We start from the raw sequence: 19,816 nt of genomic DNA, 5'->3' as shown, positions 1-19,816 counted from the left end.
GTCACCCTAGATGGTCTGGCGGTTGCTCCTGAACACTTCAAGGAAGCTCTTGGCCCATTACACCGTTCACGTAGGTCCCAACTTACCTGGCTCGGTGCTGACGACCCCACCTACAATGACACTATTGGTGTCTCCCGTGGTGTCCCAGATGAGTATAAACTGGCTGATCAGGTAGTTGCCAGTTTTAAAAATATACCTTTAATTTCCGCTCTTTTACCCGCTACTCCTACCGAAAATGTCGACCGTATCAATTACATACATTATACTGTGCAACGTTTGGGCAATTTCACCCTAAGAACTTGAAGCTGTACATGAGCAACTTAAGGCTACATCTATTATGGGTTTCCAAAATAGAGTCGCATTAGATGCACTGTTGGCCAAGAAAGGAGATGTTTGCAGAATAACACCCGTCCTGCCGGACTCCTCACTAAGGCCGTAGATGTACTAAGAAAATGAAGGAACACTCTGGTGTTGACACGTCTATGTGGGATAACTGGATGAATGTGTTTGGTAAATTGAAGGGTGTCATTTCATCAGTCTTTATCTCTCTGGCTGTCTTCACCTCTATTCTCACCCTCTGTGGATGCTGTTGCGTTCCTTCTATTCATTCTCTTTTAACCCGCCTGATTGAGAAGGCGACTGGTCCCCCAGCTGATGGCCGCGGTAATTATGTCATCATTAGACCCCCGCCCCGACACACTCCTCAAGATTATTTTATTGTTGCTGTTGCTCCCCTTGAAAATGATGCTGAACTTCACCACTTCCTGATTGTCATGATGGCAACATACCCCATGATTGCATTGCCCTTGCCCTTCTGTTCTACTGATACTTTTTGCGTGATATTACTTTTTTTTAGAAATGTTTTGCTGTTTTTGAGTTGTTTGGTACTGTCCTGCAGGTTTAAAGCTTACGGGTGTTCTGAAACATGAGACTATGCACTTGTTAAAAGGTATGTTTGGAAGATTGTAGAGGGTTTTATGTTTTAAGTGTTACTTTTGTGATTTTCGTGTTTGTTTTTGTAATGTATTTCATAGATCAAGAGAGGGAATGAAGACTATTTTACTTTTATTGCACTTTCATTATTTGTTTAAATATGACCTAATACATTTAATCAACAGATAAAGTGTTGTCCATTTGCTAATCAGACAAGAATGTGTTGTGGAGCCGGTGGCTGTCCTTGATCTTTGTACGCAGAAAACCGGCTGGCACCATCCTCCTCTCCAGGTGTTCCCGAGGAGACGAACGAGACCAGATAAGGAGCGGAAAGCTACCATCCCGGCCCAGGACCAGACTGTGAGGGGGGCAACCAAATTTACCATGTACCCATACATATAAAAACCTTGTGTTACCGGGAAGCTCTTGCTTTCTTCTTTGGCTATCAAGCAGAAGACACACGTCTTGTGTGCGGCAGATAACGAGATAAGACCCGGATGTCTGTATTGCACATTCCTTTGTAATAAATCCATTTGCTTTTAACTTTTTCTAATCATTGGTCATATCTTCCTCGATTCGTGAAACACGCGTAGGGTCCAAACTCGCAAATCCCTACAATGCCCATTAAATATGATTTGCTCTTTTACATCAAACATGTTGCCTCCATAAAAATGTTTCACTAGATTATTTTCTGCGGGAGATATTCCCAATTTAGTCCTGGAAAAACAATGGTGGACACAACCGTATGAGTATATGTTTGTTGGAACAATGGTCTGTGGCTGAAAAAAATCTCTAAAATTCACGTGGGCTCCATTTTAAACTGTATTAAACAAAAGAACACAAGACAGGCCATCGGTACATGTGACAATTTCATTGGAGCTTCAGTGAACTCTCAATAATAAATAGAACAGTAAATAGAAGTTTCCCCCCCAAGACATAAATAAAATAAAAATAAAAAACTAAAAACTATAAACTATGTGAAAAAAAAAAAGTTATAAACAATGCTTCCTTGGTGGCACAGCTGGATAAATGGTCTTCCACGGTTCTGAGGATCCGGGTTCAAATCCCAGCCCTCCCTCTGTGGGGTTTGGATGTTCTCCCCGTGCCTGCATGAGCTTTCTCTGGGACTCCGGTTTCCTCCTGCATTCCAAAAACATGCATTGATTGGGGACTCTAAATTGCCCTTTGGTGTGATTGTAAGTGCGAATGGTTGTCTGTCCCCATGTGGTCCTGTGATTGGCTGGCAATCAGTTCTGGCTCTACCCTGGCCCCTCTCTGATGACAGCTTTCAGATAATGAATGGATTGATTCCCTTTAATCACTAACAACTGAGGGGGCTTTACATTTGTGGTTAATGGGCTAGGCGTCAATTGATTGAATGGCAACAAGAAAATGAGTGAAGAGACAAGTCAGATCTTATTTAAAATCTGTGTCATTATCAGATTACTCGCAAGCTTTTACTGCTCTGTGACCGTTCTCGCAATGTCTTATGTATCAAAAGCATTCTCTAATAATGCCAGTTGTCCTAAAAGAGAAAATGAAACTACTGGAGACAAATTTATCGTGTGTTTTTTGACATACTTGGCAAAAATAAAGATGATTATCATAAGAGAACATGTGTAAACTATCTATTCATCCATTATCTGAGGCACTTATCCTCACAAGGATTGCGGGAGCGCTGTAGCCAATCCAAGCCATCATCACCTCAACTGGTTACCGACCAATCGCAGGGCACATAGAAATAAACAACAGCCGCACTCGGAATCACACCTCAGGGCAAAGAATGCATGTTGAATGCATACTGTTTGCATTGTAGACCAAGAACCAATGTCCATCTGGTCTATCAAAAATGGGCTGGTCTTTAAGTTGTGTCATTAACAGGGTTAAAAATTCGGATCTTGGACCACCCGTGTCAACTCCTTCCTCAGCAGCACCAACATCATCAGTAAATCTGACACAGCATGTCGCAGGTTTCAGAGTATGTTGCACGTTTGAAACTTCTGACTGCTCCGTTGAACCTGCTGGCTTTTGTGTGGTCAATACAGCATGACAGGTGTGCCACAATGTCCTGGAGTGTCATGGTCGTTTCCTTACTGCAAAGATGATCGTGATTGGTGTACATTCCAGACAGTGCCGAATTTACTACCTTTGTAAAAATTAACCTAAATGCCAAAAATACTATGGAGTAAAACCAAAGAACGGGAATAGGCTCATTTTACTCTGCTTGACATTGGAAATTCTCTACATTGACTGCAAGGAGCTCCTCCACCTCATCCTCTGTCATGCTCCTGGCTTCCTGCCCAGGCTGGGCGTGGCCAGCCAATTAGTCAGCCCACACCTGCACCTTGTCCCGGCTGATTACTCAGTATATGTAGGACCCGGGGGACGACTAGTCCTCCGCCAGATTGTTGCCTTTGATGCCTCCTTCCCGCACTCCCATTTGCCTGACTTCTGCTCTCTGAGTACCAACCCACGCCTGTCTCTGGAGTACCCTCGTAAGCCTGCCGTTACTATTACCTCTGCTTGTTTGGACTGTCTGCCTGATCCCTGACATTTGACCGAATAAAGGTTACCTCTGTACTGCCCGCTTGTCTCTGGAGTCACGCATTTGGGTCCACCCTCGAGCCCTGTTCGTGACAGAATGATCTGGCCATAACATGGACCCAGCCGACTTAGAAGCTATCCGTCGCTCGCTGCAAATCCAGGGCAGACGCCTGGTGGAGCAGGAGGCTGCTCTCCAGGTAACCAAGCAGAGGCTCCGTGAGATCTGCGCCCGGCTGGAGCCGTGGCTAGCCTCCCAGGCTAACGCGGCTGCCACACCAACGGTGGCCGGAATGATTCTCAGGCAACTCAGGGAACGTCAAGCCTTTCCTCAGTCAGTGCGATCTCCATTTTGAACTGCAGGCATCCGCCTTTCCCACGCACCGCTCCAGGATCGCCTTTGTCATTTCCCACATGACGGGAAGGGCAGAGGCATGGGCCACAGCTGAATGGAGTCGTAACTCAGAGACTTGTCGTTCCTGGACGTCATTCATCTGCGCACTCACCCAAGTGTTCCAGTATGTGGCGCTGGAGCGTAAAGCGGCGTCCTCTCTCATGACACTTCGCCAGGACCGTTGTCGCGTCTCGGACTGCGCGATCGAGTTCCGGATCCGCGCTGCCGAGAGTCAATGGAACGAGGACGCCCTGCACAACGCCTTTTTCCGGGGCATTTCTCCCCAAATCCGTGTTTTTTTTTTTTTTTCATCGCCGTGGATCTCCCTCCTTAACTGGACGTGCTCATTGCATTGGCCCTCAAGGTCGACCAGCGACTGGTAGTACAGGGGCAACTAGCTGCAATGACCGAAGGAGAGAGGGAGGGGTCCACTTCGACCGCCACCCGGTTGTCCCCGCTGCTCTCCATGGCTGAACCCATGCAGGTGGAGGGTCTTGATGGGCCAGCGGAGGAGCGTCTGCGCCGCCGACGGGAGGGGCGCTGTTTTGACTGCGGGAGTCTGGGACACTTGATCGCCCGCTGCCCAATTCGACCAAAGCACCCCAACATCAGAATCTCCACTTTGGTGAGTGTGCAGTATACCGCGGCGGAGTCAGGGAGGTCACTTCTTCACCTCACCTTGGGAACGGACTCCCGTTCATGTACTGTAACTGCGTTCATTGACTCCGGGTCGGATGCAAACCTGATAAATCCCCGCGTGGTCGAAGCGTTGGGGGCAGCAACCTTCCCCACGCAACGGCTTCATAACACCTATGCCGCTAACGGCAAGCTACTTTGTCGGGTTACACGCCGCACTCAGACGTTACATATGGGCTCAATCGGATTGGATTAGCTTTCATGTCTTCGAAGCACGTAGCAGAGACATCATCTTGGGCAGCCAATGGCTTAAAGAACATAACCCGCACATAGACTGGGCCACGGGTCAGATCAAGACATGGGGAGAGGAATGTCGCAGATGTTGTTTCACTGTCCAGGAAAACGGGAAGATGCAAGTCGCGCCGGTACGGAGCTGACCGTGGTGCCCTCCAGCTACCACAATTTGAGGGGAGTTTTCTCTGAATCTAAGGCGAAATCTCTGCCGCCGCATCGGTCACATGACTGTGCGATTGAACTCCTGCCAGGCACCTCACCTCCCAGAGGGAAACTGTTTTCGTTAACAGGACCAGAGCACCAGGTCATGAGGGACTACATCGAGGAGTCGCTGACAGCCGGACTCATTCGCCCCTCATCCTCATCAGCCGGTGCAGGATTTTTTTTCATCAAAAAGAAGGACGCTGCAACCCTGCATCGACTACCGAGGATTGAACGACATCACAGTCAAGAACCGGTACCGCTTGCCTCTGATCACTACGACATTCGAACTCCTTCAGGGAGCCCAGATCTTCACCAAGCTGGACTTCCGCAGCGCTTACCATCTGGTGCGGATCCGGAAAGGAGACGAATGGAAGATGGCGTTCAACACTCCCACAGGGCATTACAAGTATCTTGTGATGCATTTTGGACTGACAAATGCTCCGGCCGTCTTTCAAAACTTCATTAAGGGTTAGGGTTGACATACTTTGGGAGTTTTTGAACAAGAACGTATTTGTGTATCTCGACGATATTCTAATCTTTTAATCAGACCTGAACTCTCACATCTGACAGGTCAGAAAGGTGCTCCAGCGTCTTTTGCAGCACCAGCTATTCGTAAAAATGGAAAAATGTGAGTTCCACAGAGCGTCCGTGTCCTTCCTGGGTTTCGTCCTGGCAGAGGGAGAGATACGTATGGATCCCGGGAAGGTCGACGCGGTGCTACGGTGGCCCACCCCCACCGGTAGGAAGGATGTACAGGAGGTTCTTAGGATTTGCTAATTTCTACAGGAAGTTCATACGGAACCTCAGCTCCATCGCCGCTCCTCTGCACGCTCTCACCACACAACGTCTTCGAGTAGTCCAGGACCTGCCAGGAGGCCTTCGACAAGCTTAAGGAGAGTTTCATCGCTATGGCCATCCTCATTGTTCCAGACCCAGATCACCAGTTCATGGTGGAGGTTGACGCATCAGACTCGGGAATCGGAGCCATCTTGTCTCAGAGGAGTCCCAAGGATGGAAGGATCCACCCGTGTGCATTCCTGTCTAGGAAGCTGACCCCGGCAGAGAGGAACTACGACGTAGGTGATCGTGAACTGCTGGCGGTCAAGACGGCAATGGTAGAGTGGCGGCACTGGCTGGAGGTATTGCAAGTGCCGTTCGTGGTCTTCACTGACCACAAGAGCCTAGTGTACCTGAAGACCGCGAAGCGGCTGAACGCCCGCCAGGCCAGGTGGGCCCTATTCTTCACCCGCTTCCACTTTACTCAGTCCTTCCTCCCAGGCTCCAAGAACGGCAAGCCGGACGCACTTTCACGGGTCCATGAGTGGGAGCGCACAGAATCAGAGGCCGCTCCTATCCTGCCAGAGGCATGCTTCGTGTCCGGCTTCACCTAGGCGGTCGAGTCGCAGGTGAAGGAGGCCCTGGGAGAGACCCCGCCGCCCGCGCAGTGTCCGTCTGACCACCTTTTCGTCGTTCCATCTCTGCTGGGCCCAAACCAACAAAAATGTCTGCCACCTGGGTATGGCAAAAACCCGTTCAGTGGTCGAACAAAGGTTCTGGTGGCCCAACCTCAGCAAGGACGTGAGGGAGTCCATGAACACCTGCCCGGTGTGTGCGGCCAATAAGACTTCCCGCCTACGGCCTGTTGGAGAGTTGCGACCTCTGTCCATCCCCTTCCACCCGTGGTCACACATCGCGCTGGACTTCGTCACCGGCCTGCCGCCCTCCCAAGGGAACAGAGTGGTGCTGTCTGTAGTGGACCGATTCTCCAAGATGGTCCACTTCGTGCCCATTCCGAAGATCCCGTCGGCGAAGCAGACAGGCTAGCTGGTGTTTAGACGAGGTCGTTCGTTACCACGGGCTACCCCGGGACATCGTTTCAGACAGAGGTCCACAATTCAGCGCTCGCTTCTGGAAGGAATTCTGCACCCTCATCGGCGCTTCAGCAAGTCTACTGTCATGCTCCTGGCTTCCTGCCCAGGCTGTTAGTTGCTGTTGGCAGTTAGTCAGCGCACACCTGCACCTTGTCCTTGTATATATAGGACCCGGGGGACGACGAGTCCTCCGCCAGATCGTTACCTTTGATGCCTCGTTCCCGCACTCCTGTTTGCCTGACTTCTGCTCTCCGTGTGTCTCCCACGCCGGTCCCTTGACTACCCTCGTAAGCCTGCCGTTACTATTACCTCTGCTTGTTTGGACTGTCTGCCTGATCCCTGACCTTGGACCGAACAAAGGTTACCTCTGCACTGCCCGGTTGTCTCTGGAGTCGTGGATTTGGGGCCGCCCTTGATCCCCGTTCATGACATCCTCCACGTGGTGAAAACAGGACTGTGTTTCTGCTCTTGAAATATTAAAAGTAAAACATTCAAATATTTTTAATATTTTCCCTCATCATGTGATAGACAAAAGAAATTATATTTTTTTCCATTTTATTTACTAATAGCAAGAAAGATTGACTGGATTTGTTTCAATCAGGTCAAGATCTTCAGCGTCAGATATTACTACCTGAAAAACAAATTAAAATGTGTAATGAAATGTATGTGAAATAATGTATTGAAATGTATGAAATATCAGTGGCGAAAATTGGCTCAATTGTTGATGAAGGTCCCTGTGTATCTCTAAAACATATTTCAAATGGTCACATTATTCCTCCTATTGTTCTCGTATTAATGTATGAGGTTATGCAAAAATATGAAACATTGTGAATACCACCAAAAATGATTGGCTTGGCTGCACAGAAGCTACCAACAACAACCAACTATACAACCAAGTGTATATCAATGTAAATTTGTTTACAACTTGGTTAATTCAATACTTAACAGGTACTGTATAAAATACAAAATTTATTTTGACACTGTAGTCACACGTTTGACAAAAACACACACATTTTATACTCACACACAAATTTATAAAACATTTACCCGGTCCTGTCTGGAAAAAGTAATCACCCCTCTTGTTAGATCATGAATTAATTGTAGCCAAGGCTTTTTCACAGCAGTGTATAAATGGTGAAAGGTTGTCATGGTTCCTAATAGTTACTCTAAATTTAAATAATAATATATCTTCTGTATTTTACTGACCACAAAATACTGGTAGATTTCTGTTAAAAATCAAAGTATTAAAATAAACGATGTACCAGTGTCAGCTCGATATAATTCAGCTCTGCTCCTCGATGTGATGACTACTTCAGAATCGGAGTCTGACGTACTATCATTGGAACCGAATGTGAATTAAAAAAAAAAATAATCACAAAAATAAACCCACAGATTTATTATAGTTGATGTACACAATTAAAAGAATTGTTCCGGACAGCTTGTTTCTGCAAATCAGGTGCCTTCACATCTGGGTTTATAAGTAATGGTAGAGTTCTCCCCCCTATATGTTTTAACACATTTCCATGTGGAATCATCAGTCCAATGTTTATTTGGGGAAAAAAAATTGAAATTATTTAAAAACATGGAACAATATAATGAGCCAAAAATGCAGCCCTATGGGGGCACAAACCAGTGCAATCTGTAGGCCGGTCCCAAGCCCGGATAAATGCAGAGGGTTGCGTCAGGAAGGGCATCCGGCGTAAAAACTGTGCCAAACAAATATGAGCGTTCATCTAAAGAATCCCATACCGGATCGGTCGTGGCCCGGGTTAACAACGCCCGCCCCCGGCACTGCTAACCTGCAGGGCGTCGGTGGAAATTCAGCTACTGTGGGTCGAAGACAAAGAAGAGGAGGAAACCGGATCCAGCGTCAGAAGAAAAAGAGGAATGCACAGAGCCTACAACTGAGTGTAGGGACTTTGAATGTTGGGACTATGACAGGAAAAGCACAGGAGTTGGTTGACATGATGATTAGGAGAAAGGTTGATATTCTGTGCATCCAAGAGAGCAGGTGGAAAGGTAGTAAGTCTAGAAGTTTGGGAGCAGGGTTTAAATTATTCTACCATGGAGTAGATGGGAAGAGAAATGGAGTAGGGGTTATTTTAAAGGAAGAGCTGGCTAAGAATGTCTTGGAGGTGAAAAGAGTATCAGATCGAGTGATGAGACTAAAATTTGAAATTGAGGGTGTTATGTATAATGTGGTTAGCGGCTATGCACCACAGGGAGGATGTGACCTAGAGTTGAAAGAGAAATTCTGGAAGGAACTAGATGAAGTAGTTCTGAGCATCCCAGACAGCAAGAGAGTTGTGATTGGTGCAGATTGTAATGGACATATTGGTAAAGGAAACAGGGGCGATGAAGAAGTGATGGGTAAGTACGGCATCCAGGAAAGGAACTTTGAAGGCCAGACGGTGGTGGACTTTGCAAAAAGGATGGAGATGGCTGTAGCGAACACTTATTTCCAGAAGAGGGAGGAACATATAGTGACCTACAAGAGCGGAGGTAGAACCACGCAGGTAGATTATATTTTGTGCAGACGATGTAATCTGAAGGAGGTTACTGACTGTAAAGTAGTGGTAGGGGAGAGTGTAGCTCGACAGCATAGGATGGTAGTATGTAGGATGATTCTGGTGGTGGGTAGGAAGATTAAGAAGACAAAGGTAGAGCAGAGAACCATGTGGTGGAAGCTGAAAAAGGAAGAATGTTGTGCGGCCTTCCGGAAAGAGGTGAGACAGGCTCTCGATGGACAACCGAAGCTCCCGGAAGACTGGACGACGACAGCCAAGGTGATCAGAGAGACAGGCAGGAGAGTACTTGGTGTGTCATCTGGTAGGAAAGGGGAGAAGGAGACTTGGTGGTGGAACCCCAAAATACAGGGAGTCATACAAGGAAAGAGATTAGCGAAGAAGAAGTGGGATACTGAGAGGACTGAGGAGAGGCGAAAGGAGTACATCGAGATGCGATGTAGGGCAAAGGTAGAGGTGGCAAAGGCTAAACAAGAGGCATATGAAGACAAGTACACCAGGTTGGACACGAAAGAAGGAGAAAAGGATCTCTACAGGTTGGCCAGACAGAGGGATAGAGATGGGAAGGATGTGCAGCAGGTTAGGGTGATTAAGGATAGAGATGGAAATGTGTTGACTGGTCCCGGTAGTGTACTAAATAGATGGAAAGAATACTTTGAGAAGTTGATGAATGAAGAATATGAGAGAGAAGGAAGAGTTGAAGAGGCAAGAGTGAAGGACCAGGAAGTGGAAATGATTACTAAGGGGGAAGTCAGAAAGGCACTACAAAGGATGAAAACTGGAAAGGCAGTTGGTCCTGATGACATACTGGTAGAGGTATGGAAGCAATTTGGAGAGATGGCTGTGGAGTTTTTGACCAACTTATTCAACAGAATACTAGCGGGCGAAAAGATGCCTGAAGAATGGAGGAAAAGTGTTCTAGTTCCCATTTTTAAGAACAAAGGGGATGTTCAGAGCTGTGGGAACTATAGAGGAATAAAGTTGATGAGCCACACAATGAAGTTATGGGAAAGAGTAGTGGAGGCTAGACTCAGGACAGAAGTAAGTATCTGCGAGCAACAGTATGGTTTCATGCCTAGAAAGAGTACCACAGATGCATTATTTGCCTTGAGGATGCTCGTGGAAAAGTACAAAGAAGGTCAGCAGGAGCTACATTGTGTCTTTGTGGATCTAGAGAAAGCCTATGACAGAGTACCAAGAGAGGAACTGTGGTACTGCATGCGTAAGTCTGGTGTGGCAGAGAAGTATGTTAAAATGGTGCAGGACATGTATGATGGCAGCAGAACAATGGTGAGGTGTGCCTTAGGTGTGACAGAGGAATTTAAGGTGGAGGTGGGACTGCATCAGGGATCAGCACTGAGCCCCTTCTGTTTGCAGTGGTAATGGATAGGCTGACAGATGAGGTTAGACTGGAATCACCTTGGATCATGATGTTCGCAGATGATATTGTCATATGCAGTGAAAGCAGGGAGCATGCAGAGGAACAATTGGAAAGATGGAGACATGCACTGGAAAGGAGAGGAATGAAGATTAGCCGAAGTAAAACAGAATATATGTGCGTGAATGAGAAAAGTGGAGGGGGAAGAGTGAGGCTACAGGGAGAAGAGATAGCGAGGGTCGACGACTTCAAATACTTGGGGTCAACAATACAGAGCAATGGAGAGTGTGGTCAGGAAGTGAAGAAACGGGTCCAAGCAGGTTGGAACAGCTGGCGAAAGGTGTCTGGTGTGTTATGTGACAGAAGAGTCTCTGCTAGGATGAAGGGCAAAGTTTACAAAACAGTGGTGAGGCCGGCCATGATGTACGGATTAGAGACGGTGGCACTGAAGAAACAACAGGAAACTGAACTGGAGGTGGCAGAAATGAAGATGTTGAGGTTCTCGCTCGGAGTGACCAGGTTGGATAGGATTAGAAATGAGCTCATTAGAGGGACAGCCAAAGCTGGATGTTTTGGAGACAAGATTCGAGAGAGCAGACTTCGATGGTTTGGACATGTTCAGAGGCGAGAGAGTGAGTATATTGGTAGAAGGATGCTGAGGATGGAGCTGCCAGGCAAAAGAGCGAGAGGAAGACCAAAGAGAAGGTTTATGGATGTGGTGAGGGAAGACATGAGGGCAGTTGGGGTTAGAGAGGAAGATGCAGGAGATAGGCTAAGATGGCTAAAGATGACACGCTGTGGCGACCCCTGACGGGACAAGCCGAAAGGAAAAGAAGAAGAAGAATATAATGAGCCAAATGTCTGTGTACTGTCTCCAAATACTGTACTTCTTGATAATTTGAGATAGAGAAGAAAAATTCCTACCTGAAATTAAATGATCGCTACACAGGCATGTGTGTATTTCATTGGGCTCCAACCATCACGTTCAATTGCCGAAATCCATCGATCATTTCTCATCTTTTCAGCTGGTAGACTGTCCGTCTATTGTGACAACCAACAGCACAATAGGTCTCGGAGAAAAAAAACTGCCCGGTTTTTTACAGCTTTGTTTGACCGACAACAATATGGCGCCATGAACGGTGATGTCACGTGCACAATCTTTATAACGTGAACTGTGATCGAGTCATGGCACTTTGTATCAGCTGAATATAATGTGGGGCGTTGACGGACTCTTAACTGTTAACTTAACCCTAACTTATCTCTCTTAACACTAATTGACAAAGACTGCATCTTTCACATCTGTAACGGAATGTGTTCTTTGTTCTTGTTAATTTGTTTGTTCTATGTTCTGAATGTTGTACCAGGGTAGCACCGACTACCAGAGACAAATTCCTTGTGTGTTGTTACACATTTGGCCAATAAAGCCGATTCTGAAATACATTTTAATTGTTTTATTACCATTATTATTATTATTATTATTATTTTACATTATTTTCTTCCCCTCCTTGAAACGTCACCTTATCGTGGTGGAGGGGTTTGTGTTTCCCGATGAGCCTTGGAGCTAAGTTTTCTGAGGCTTCATGCCCTTGGTAGAGTCACCCATGGCAAACAGGTCCTAGGTGAGGGACCAGACAAAGTACAACTCAAAAACCCCTATGATGTAAAAAATTGGATCTTGGTTTCCCTTGCTGGGACACGGGTCACCGGGCACCCCCTTTGGAGCCAGGCCTGGAGGTGGGGCTCAAAGGCGAGCGCCTGGTGTCCGTGCCTGCACCCATGGGGCTTAGTGGTGCATGAGGTCGAGAAGTTACGACTAGATCTAGTCAGACTCGCCTCTACGCACCACTTGGGCTCTGGCACCACTCCTCTTGAGAGGGGTTGGACTCTGTTTCATTCTGGAGTTGCCCACGGGGAGAGACGCTGAGCAGGTGTGGGTATACTTATTGCCCCCCACCCACCGGCTCAGGGCCTGTCCGTTGGGGTTTACCCCGGTGGATGAGGGGTAGCCTCCCTCCATCTGTAGGTAGGGGGACAGGCCCTGACGTTTGTCCTTATGCACCAAACAGAAGTGCAGAGTACCTACCCTTTTTGGAGTCCTTTAAGGGAGTGCTGGAGAGCACCCCCTCTGGTGACTCTATCATTCTACTGGGGGACTTCAATGCCCACGTGGTCAATGACAGTGAGACCTGGAAGGGCGTGATTGGGAAGAACGGTCCCCCTGAACAAAACTCGAACGGTGTTCTATTATTGTACTTCTGTGCTCATCATGGGTTGTCCATAACAAACACAATGTTCAGGCATAAGGGTGTTCACATGTCCGCTGGGCACCAGGACAGCCTCGGTCGCAGTTCAATGATCGACTGTGGTCGTGTCATCGGACTTGCGACCTCATGTCTTGGACACTCGCATGAAGAGTGGGCGGAGCTGTCAACTGATCACCACCCGGTGGTGAGTTAGCTCCGATGGTGGGGGAAGATGCCAGTCCGATGTGGCAGGCCCAAGCGTATTGTGAGGGTCTGCTGGGAACGGCTGGCAGATTCCCCTGTCTGAAGGAATTTCAACTCCCATCTCTGAAATAACTTTGCTCACATCCTAAAGGAGTCAGGGGACATTGAATCCGAGTGGACGATGTTCTGCGCCTCCATTGCTGAGGTGGCCGATCAGAGCTCTGGCCGTAAGGTGGTAGGTACCTGTCGTTATAGCAACCCACAAACACGTTGGTGGACACCAACAGTGAGGGATGCGGTCAAGCTGAAGAAGGAGTCCTATCAGGCATCTCAGGCTTGTGGGACTCCCGAGGCACTCGATAGGTATCGGTTCGCCAAGCGGAATGCGGCTTCGTTGGTCGCTGAGGCAAAAACCCGGGCATGGGAGGAGTTCGGTGAGGCCATGGAGAACGACTTCAGGACGGCTTTGAGGAAATTCTGGTCCACCGTCCGGCATCTCAGGAGGGGGAAGTAGTGCACCGTCAACACTATGTATAATGGGCACGGGGCACTACTGACCTCAACTCGGAATGTTGTGAGTCGGTGGGGAGAATACTTCGAAGAACCTCCTCAATTTCACCAACACGCCTTCCCATGAGGAAGCTGAGTCTGGGTGCTCTGAGGTGGGCTCTTCTATCTCTGGGGTTGAGGTCACCGAGGTGGTCAAAAACCTCCTTGGTGGAAGAGATTCCTAAAGGCTCTGGATGTTGTGGGGGTGTCCTGGTTAACATGCCTCTGCAACATCGCGTGAACATTGGGGACAGTGCCTCTGGATTGGCAGACTGGGGTGGTGGTCCCCCTTTTCAAGAAGGGTGACCGTAGGGTGTCTTCCAGCTATAGAGGGATCACACTCCTAAGCCTCTCTGGTAAGGTCTACTCAGGGGTACTAGAGAGGAGGGTCCGTCGGGAAGTCGAGTCTCGGATTCAGGAGGAGCAATGTGGTTTTCGTCCTGGCCGTGAAACAGTGGACCAGCTCTACACCCTCGGCAGGATCCTCGAGGGTGGGGTTGTGTTGGGTTCATCAAGCCGTGATCTACAGCTCTCACTGGAGCAGTTCGCAGCTGATTGTGAAGCGGCTGGGATGAGAATCAACACCTCCAAATCAGAGACTATGGTCCTCAGTCAGAAAAAGGTGGCGTGCCCTCAGCAGTGGATGATGGATAGACAGATTTTAAGTATTTGTAATGGTGACAATGGATTTGATGTTCATGGAAATGGAGTCAGCTTCACTGTATTTTATTCAGGATAACAAATACATTTTACCACCAAAAGTCATTCTTTCCAGTGTTTCAATCAACTATTCACTTATTTGACATTGACATGACTCAAACATGTGACAGAATGCATGCATGCTCAGGAAAATGAAAAATACATCCATCCATCCATCCATTTTCATCACCGCTTATCCTCACGAGGGTCACGGGCAGTGCTAGACCCTATCCCAGCTGTCAACGGGCAGGTGGCAGGGTACACCCTGAATTGATTACCAGCAAATCGCAGGGCACATTGAGGCGAACAGCCGCACTCACAATCACACCTAGGGGTAATTTAGAGTATCCAATTAATGTTGCATGTTTTTGGAATGTGGGAGGAAACCGGAGTGCCCGGAGAAAACTCACGCAGGCATAGAGAGAACATGCAAACTGCACACAGGCGGGTCCGGGATTGAACCGGGGCCTCAGAACTGTGAGGACAACGCTTTACCAGCTGATCCACCATGCCGGCTGAAAAATACATTTTGTAGCAATTGATAAACAACTAATTCCCTTTTGAATGCCGCTTTTCATGAATAAAAAACAACATTAAAAAGCACTGGCAAAGCCGGTGTGGGAAAAGGAATCTACCAATGTCTGAAGTGGCAGTAATTCGTCATATTTTTATACATCGCTGTCAGGTGGAATCCTGACCTTCAAAATGAAAACTTTTCAAGAAATAATAAACAAAAAAAAATCTTTCTCGAGTTTTTAAACACAGCTTTGTTCAAGTTAGTTGTGTATCTTACATTGTTGACGTATATAGTTACATAACATAAAAAATAGCTAGTACCCCAAAATTATGTTTCCTCACAAATTTATTGTGCATAAAAAACAACAAAACAATTGATGGATTGGGATGGAAAAGGACGTCATCCTACAAATGACAAACACGGCAGGGTATCACTTCCTTGCAAGGCTCGCCCAAGAAATGTGGCTTCAACTCCCAAAACTGTCAGTCATCACCAAAACATATGCAGACATTTCTACTCAAGACATCTTAATAATCTGAAAATATTATGATTAACCTGATATTTTTGCTTTTAAGGATCAGAAAAGCTCAAATCAGATCAACCGCTGTTTGAGGACAAGAGACCTTTGTTACGGATCGAAGATACAATAACAGTTGCTACACAGAATACAAAAAAGTTTCACCTCCCACCACCCAAGTAATATGTTCGTGATAACTTTTTAGTTTTTAAAGTGATAAATTTTTTTGATTATGTAGTTACAATACCACCTCAACATTGCGCCCCAGCGAAAGCTTCCTTTGCGACACCCTAGAAGTGGTAACGCCACAGGCATTTTTTTCCTTCTATGGATCCAACGGGAGGAATTGGTTCCTATTTGGGAGCACTTTTATCCTTTTTGGGATCCAGCGGGAGGAATCAACCACTTTGTGCAGCAAATGGCATGGGCACTATGGTGCCTACTGGGATGTCCACCAAGACTTCAGACAGGGCACCTTTCTCCTTGTTGGACCCTGCATTGTGTTTTAACATGGATGAAAAGGGCAATTTTTTGAAGAGGACGGCTACACGTACTTCTTCAAGCACCGTGTTGACAATCATCGCATTGCAATGCTGTAGGTGAGTGAACTTAAAACCTCTAGGAGCCTCTCCTTTGCTGTGTGTGTGCGAGAGAGAGAGAGAGAGAGAGAGAGAGAGAGAGAGAGAGAGAGAGAGAGAGAGAGAGAGAGAGAGAGAGCGTGAGAGAGAGAGAGAGAGAGAGATTCCCAGTCACGGTCAGGTGACTTTTGCAGGAAAGATTAGCAAAGGCTTTAGAACTAAAGATTGTTAGAATTTTTGTTAATATTGTTATTATGGATTTGCTACAAAGCCAAAGTATTATCCTTGCTTCAAAGATTCTTTGCACAAACAGTATGCGCAGTCCCCACACAGGTACACCAACTGACTCCTGATCTCCCGATAATAACACACACACATCATTATCAAAAAATATGGCTTTAACTTGCTTGCTCACCGCTCCCTCTTGACCTTGTGTGTTTTCGGGGGGAGAAAAAAAAAAGCACGCAAGACAGTACAGAACGGTGATGGAGACTGTCTAGTGACTCTTCTTGTCATATTTTGGGCATTATATTCCAGAGTTCAGGTGATGACAAAGATTTAAGTAAATACATTTATATATATATATACATACATACATACTGTTATAATCTTGGCTATAATATGTAAAGTATAAATACTGTTTCAGTATTTTAATCATTCTGGTAGCCCCATACACCTAGACGAAAACTCCTCTGGTGTGGGTGGAGCGTGGTTTTGTATGTGTGTTGTGGGGTAGGTTATTCGGTTTTTCACATTTCACAGTGGGGTTGGGGTGGTGGGGAGTCTGGTCCCTATTAACCGTGAAAACGAGGGATCACTGTACTTAGAAGAGAACGTTTAACCAAAATAAGCAGGCAAAAGTTTCTTACTTGTGTGTGTTCTTGTGTCATTTCAAACTTTCATTCTAAGATAATCTTTGGCCGCATCTCGGCCGGAAACAGGTTTCTCATCACTGTGTGTTCTTGTGTGTATTTTTAAGCTATTCTTGTTGGAGAATCTTTGACCACAAACTGCGCAGGAAAAAGGTTTCTCACCAGTGTGTGTTCTTGTGTGTGTTTTTAAGGTTCCCTTCTGAGTGAATCTTTGACCACAAACTAAGCAGGAAAAGGGTTTCTCACCAGTGTGTGTTCTTGTGTGTATTCTTAATTTTCCCTTCTCAGTGAATCTTTTGTCACAAACTGTACATGAATAAGGTTTCTCACCAGTGTGTGTTCTTGTGTGTATTTTTAATAGTCTCTTCTCAGTGAATCTTTTATCACAAACTGGACATGAAAAAGGTTTCTCACCAGTGTGTGTTCTTGTGTGTATTTTTAATAATCTCTTCTCGTTGAATCTTTTCTCACAAACTAGACATGAAAATGGTTTCTCACCAGTGTGTGTTCTTGTGTGTATTTTTAAGTTTGCCTTTTGAGTGAATCTTTGACCACAAACTAAGCAGGAAAAAGGTTTCTCACCAGTGTGTGTTCTTTTGTGTATTTTTAAGTTTCCCTTCTCAGTGAATCTTTTATTACAAACTGGACAAGAAAAAGGTTTCTCACCAGTGTGTGTTCTTTTGTGTATTTTTAAGTTTCCCTTCTCAGTGAATCTTTTATTACAAACTGGACATGAAAAAGGTTTCTCACCAGTGTGTTTTCTTGTGTGCATTTTCAAGTGTTCCTTCCGAGTGAATCTTTGACAACAAACTGAACAGGAAAAAGGTTTCTCACCAGTGTGTGTTCTTGTGTGTAATTTTAAGTTTTGCTTCTTAGTGAATCTTTTATCACAAACTGGACATAAAAAAGGTTTTTCATATTGACCGTCTGTTTGAGATCCTTCGCAATGGTCTCCATCACTTGAGCTCCTCCTGCTTGGAGGGTCCACCCTTTGACTCTCCTCACTTTGACCATCTTCACTCTTCAATTGGACACCAGTGGCAGGAACTTGGATGCATTCCTCCTGTTCTTCCTCTTTCACGTGGACAATTTCTTGCTTCTCCTCTTGAATGCACTGAACCCCTTCACCCTCCTCTTCTTCTTTGGTGTGACCGGACACTGACTGCTGCTGCTCTGGATGAAGATATTCAATGCCATCTGCAAGACAAAAGACAAACACAAAGTAGTTAAATTTTGTTCAAAATATTTGACTGCAACTGCATGATGTAGTAGAGGAAATGGGGTGTTACAGTGAAGAAAATAAGTATTTGAACACCCTGCTATATTGCAAGTTCTCCCACTTATAAATCATGGAGGGGTCTGAAATTTTCATCGTAAGTGCATGTCCACTGTGAAAGAGAATCTAAAATGAAAACCCCAGCAGCCACAATGTATGATTTTTTTAGCGATTTATTTGTGTCATCTAGCTGCAGATGAGTATTTGAACACCTGTCTATCAGCGAGAATTCGGACCCTCAAAGACCTGTTACTCCCCCTTGAAAAGTTCACCTCCACTCCATGTATTATCCTGAATCAGATGCACCTGGGTGAGGTCGTGAGCTGCATCAAGACACCTGTCCACCCCATATAATGAGTAAGACTCAAACTTGTACCATGGCAAAGACCAAAGAGCTGTCCAACGACACCAGAGAAAAAAATGGTTCAACTCCCCACAGCTGAAAAGGGTGACGGAGAAAATGCCAAGCAGCTTGGTGAAAAAAGGTCCACTGTTGGAGAATCATCAGAAAATGGAAGAAGCTAAACATGACGGTCAATCTCAATCGTAGTGGAGCCCCATGCGAGATATCACTTCGTGGGGTCTCAATGATCCTTAGAAAGGTGAGGAATCAGCCCAGGACTACACAACAGGATTTGGTCAATGACCAGAAAAGAGCTGGGACCACCGTTTCCAAGGTGACTATTGGTAATAAACTAAGACATTATGAACTGAAATCATGCATGGCATGGAAGGTTCCCCTGCTTACCGGGGTCATACACTTCCAGAGAATCAAAATTCCATGACTAATATTGGATTGACTGATTGTGGTATACAGCAATATTTCAGCCAAATGATTGTGTGTTTTCACTTAAATAATAAGTGCCAAAGCTTATCAATGTACTAGGCGCATCATAATGAATGTGAATTTATGGATATTAAAAATATAAATGATTACATGTTGAACATATATTTTCATCTAAGGTTAATGTTATGTTGCCTATATTTAAAATACAGAATTAGCTATCTATGCATTGTATTGTCTATGCTTTCATATTCGATCAGGATGTGCTAAGGTGGAATTTTAACATTTTATTTTATACACCATCTCATATTGTACTTTCTACTTTGGCTTCAGACAAGACCACTTTTACTTAAAGAGAAAATCTCATCTAGTTGCACCACTTTTTCTTCTATTATTCACATAACCCAACATTCTTCAAAGCAACACCACTTTTTTTTTTACTTTTACCATTATTATCGAGTGTAAACACAAGCAGGATGTCTAACTCTTTGCTCTATGCTGCCCAGATTGTGTGGGTGGGCAGTGTTTGTAATTATGAATGTTACCCCTTTAAGAGCCGAAGGTGGGTGGAGTCAGGTAAGCTATCAGGAGACTGTATGCTTCCGTGTCAAAAAAAAAAACAAAAACCTACTCGTAACAAATTTCACGCGTGTGATTTTTCGTGCTCGATTGTGCAGATTTGAGAGTGCAATCGCGCCTTTCAAATCACAGTGACTGAAAATTCCATGACATTCCCTGACCCAAGCCAAATATTTTTTAATTATGAGACTTTCTAAGACCTGGAAAGGGCAACGTTTCGTT

The 19,816-nt window shown here is 45.7% G+C and overlaps 2 protein-coding genes across 6 annotated transcripts in view; one reads left to right on the top strand and one right to left on the bottom strand.

The window, feature by feature from the left end:
• Positions 1-19,816, top strand: part of LOC133493809 (gastrula zinc finger protein XlCGF57.1-like) — a 176,643-nt gene that overhangs the window by 120,827 nt on the left and 36,000 nt on the right. The gene's annotated exons all lie outside the window — the stretch shown is intronic.
• Positions 14,520-19,816, bottom strand: part of LOC133493796 (gastrula zinc finger protein XlCGF57.1-like) — a 29,775-nt gene continuing 24,478 nt past the window's right edge. For 4 of the 5 annotated variants that reach the window (XM_061807592.1, XM_061807590.1, XM_061807591.1 and 1 more), the window contains one exon: positions 14,520-18,152. In XM_061807592.1, coding sequence (XP_061663576.1) covers positions 16,975-18,152 — 1,178 coding nt within the window. In that variant the 3' untranslated portion in view covers positions 14,520-16,974. The remainder of the gene's footprint in view (positions 18,153-19,816) is intronic. The other variant, XM_061807593.1, reaches the window with a different exon arrangement.

The sequence above is a fragment of the Syngnathoides biaculeatus genome, chromosome 20, assembly GCF_019802595.1.
Source record: "Syngnathoides biaculeatus isolate LvHL_M chromosome 20, ASM1980259v1, whole genome shotgun sequence".
Taxonomy (NCBI): Eukaryota; Metazoa; Chordata; class Actinopteri; order Syngnathiformes; family Syngnathidae; genus Syngnathoides; species Syngnathoides biaculeatus.
The sequence above is the reverse complement of the archived record's forward strand: the minus strand, read 5'-3'. Positions and strand labels throughout refer to the sequence as shown.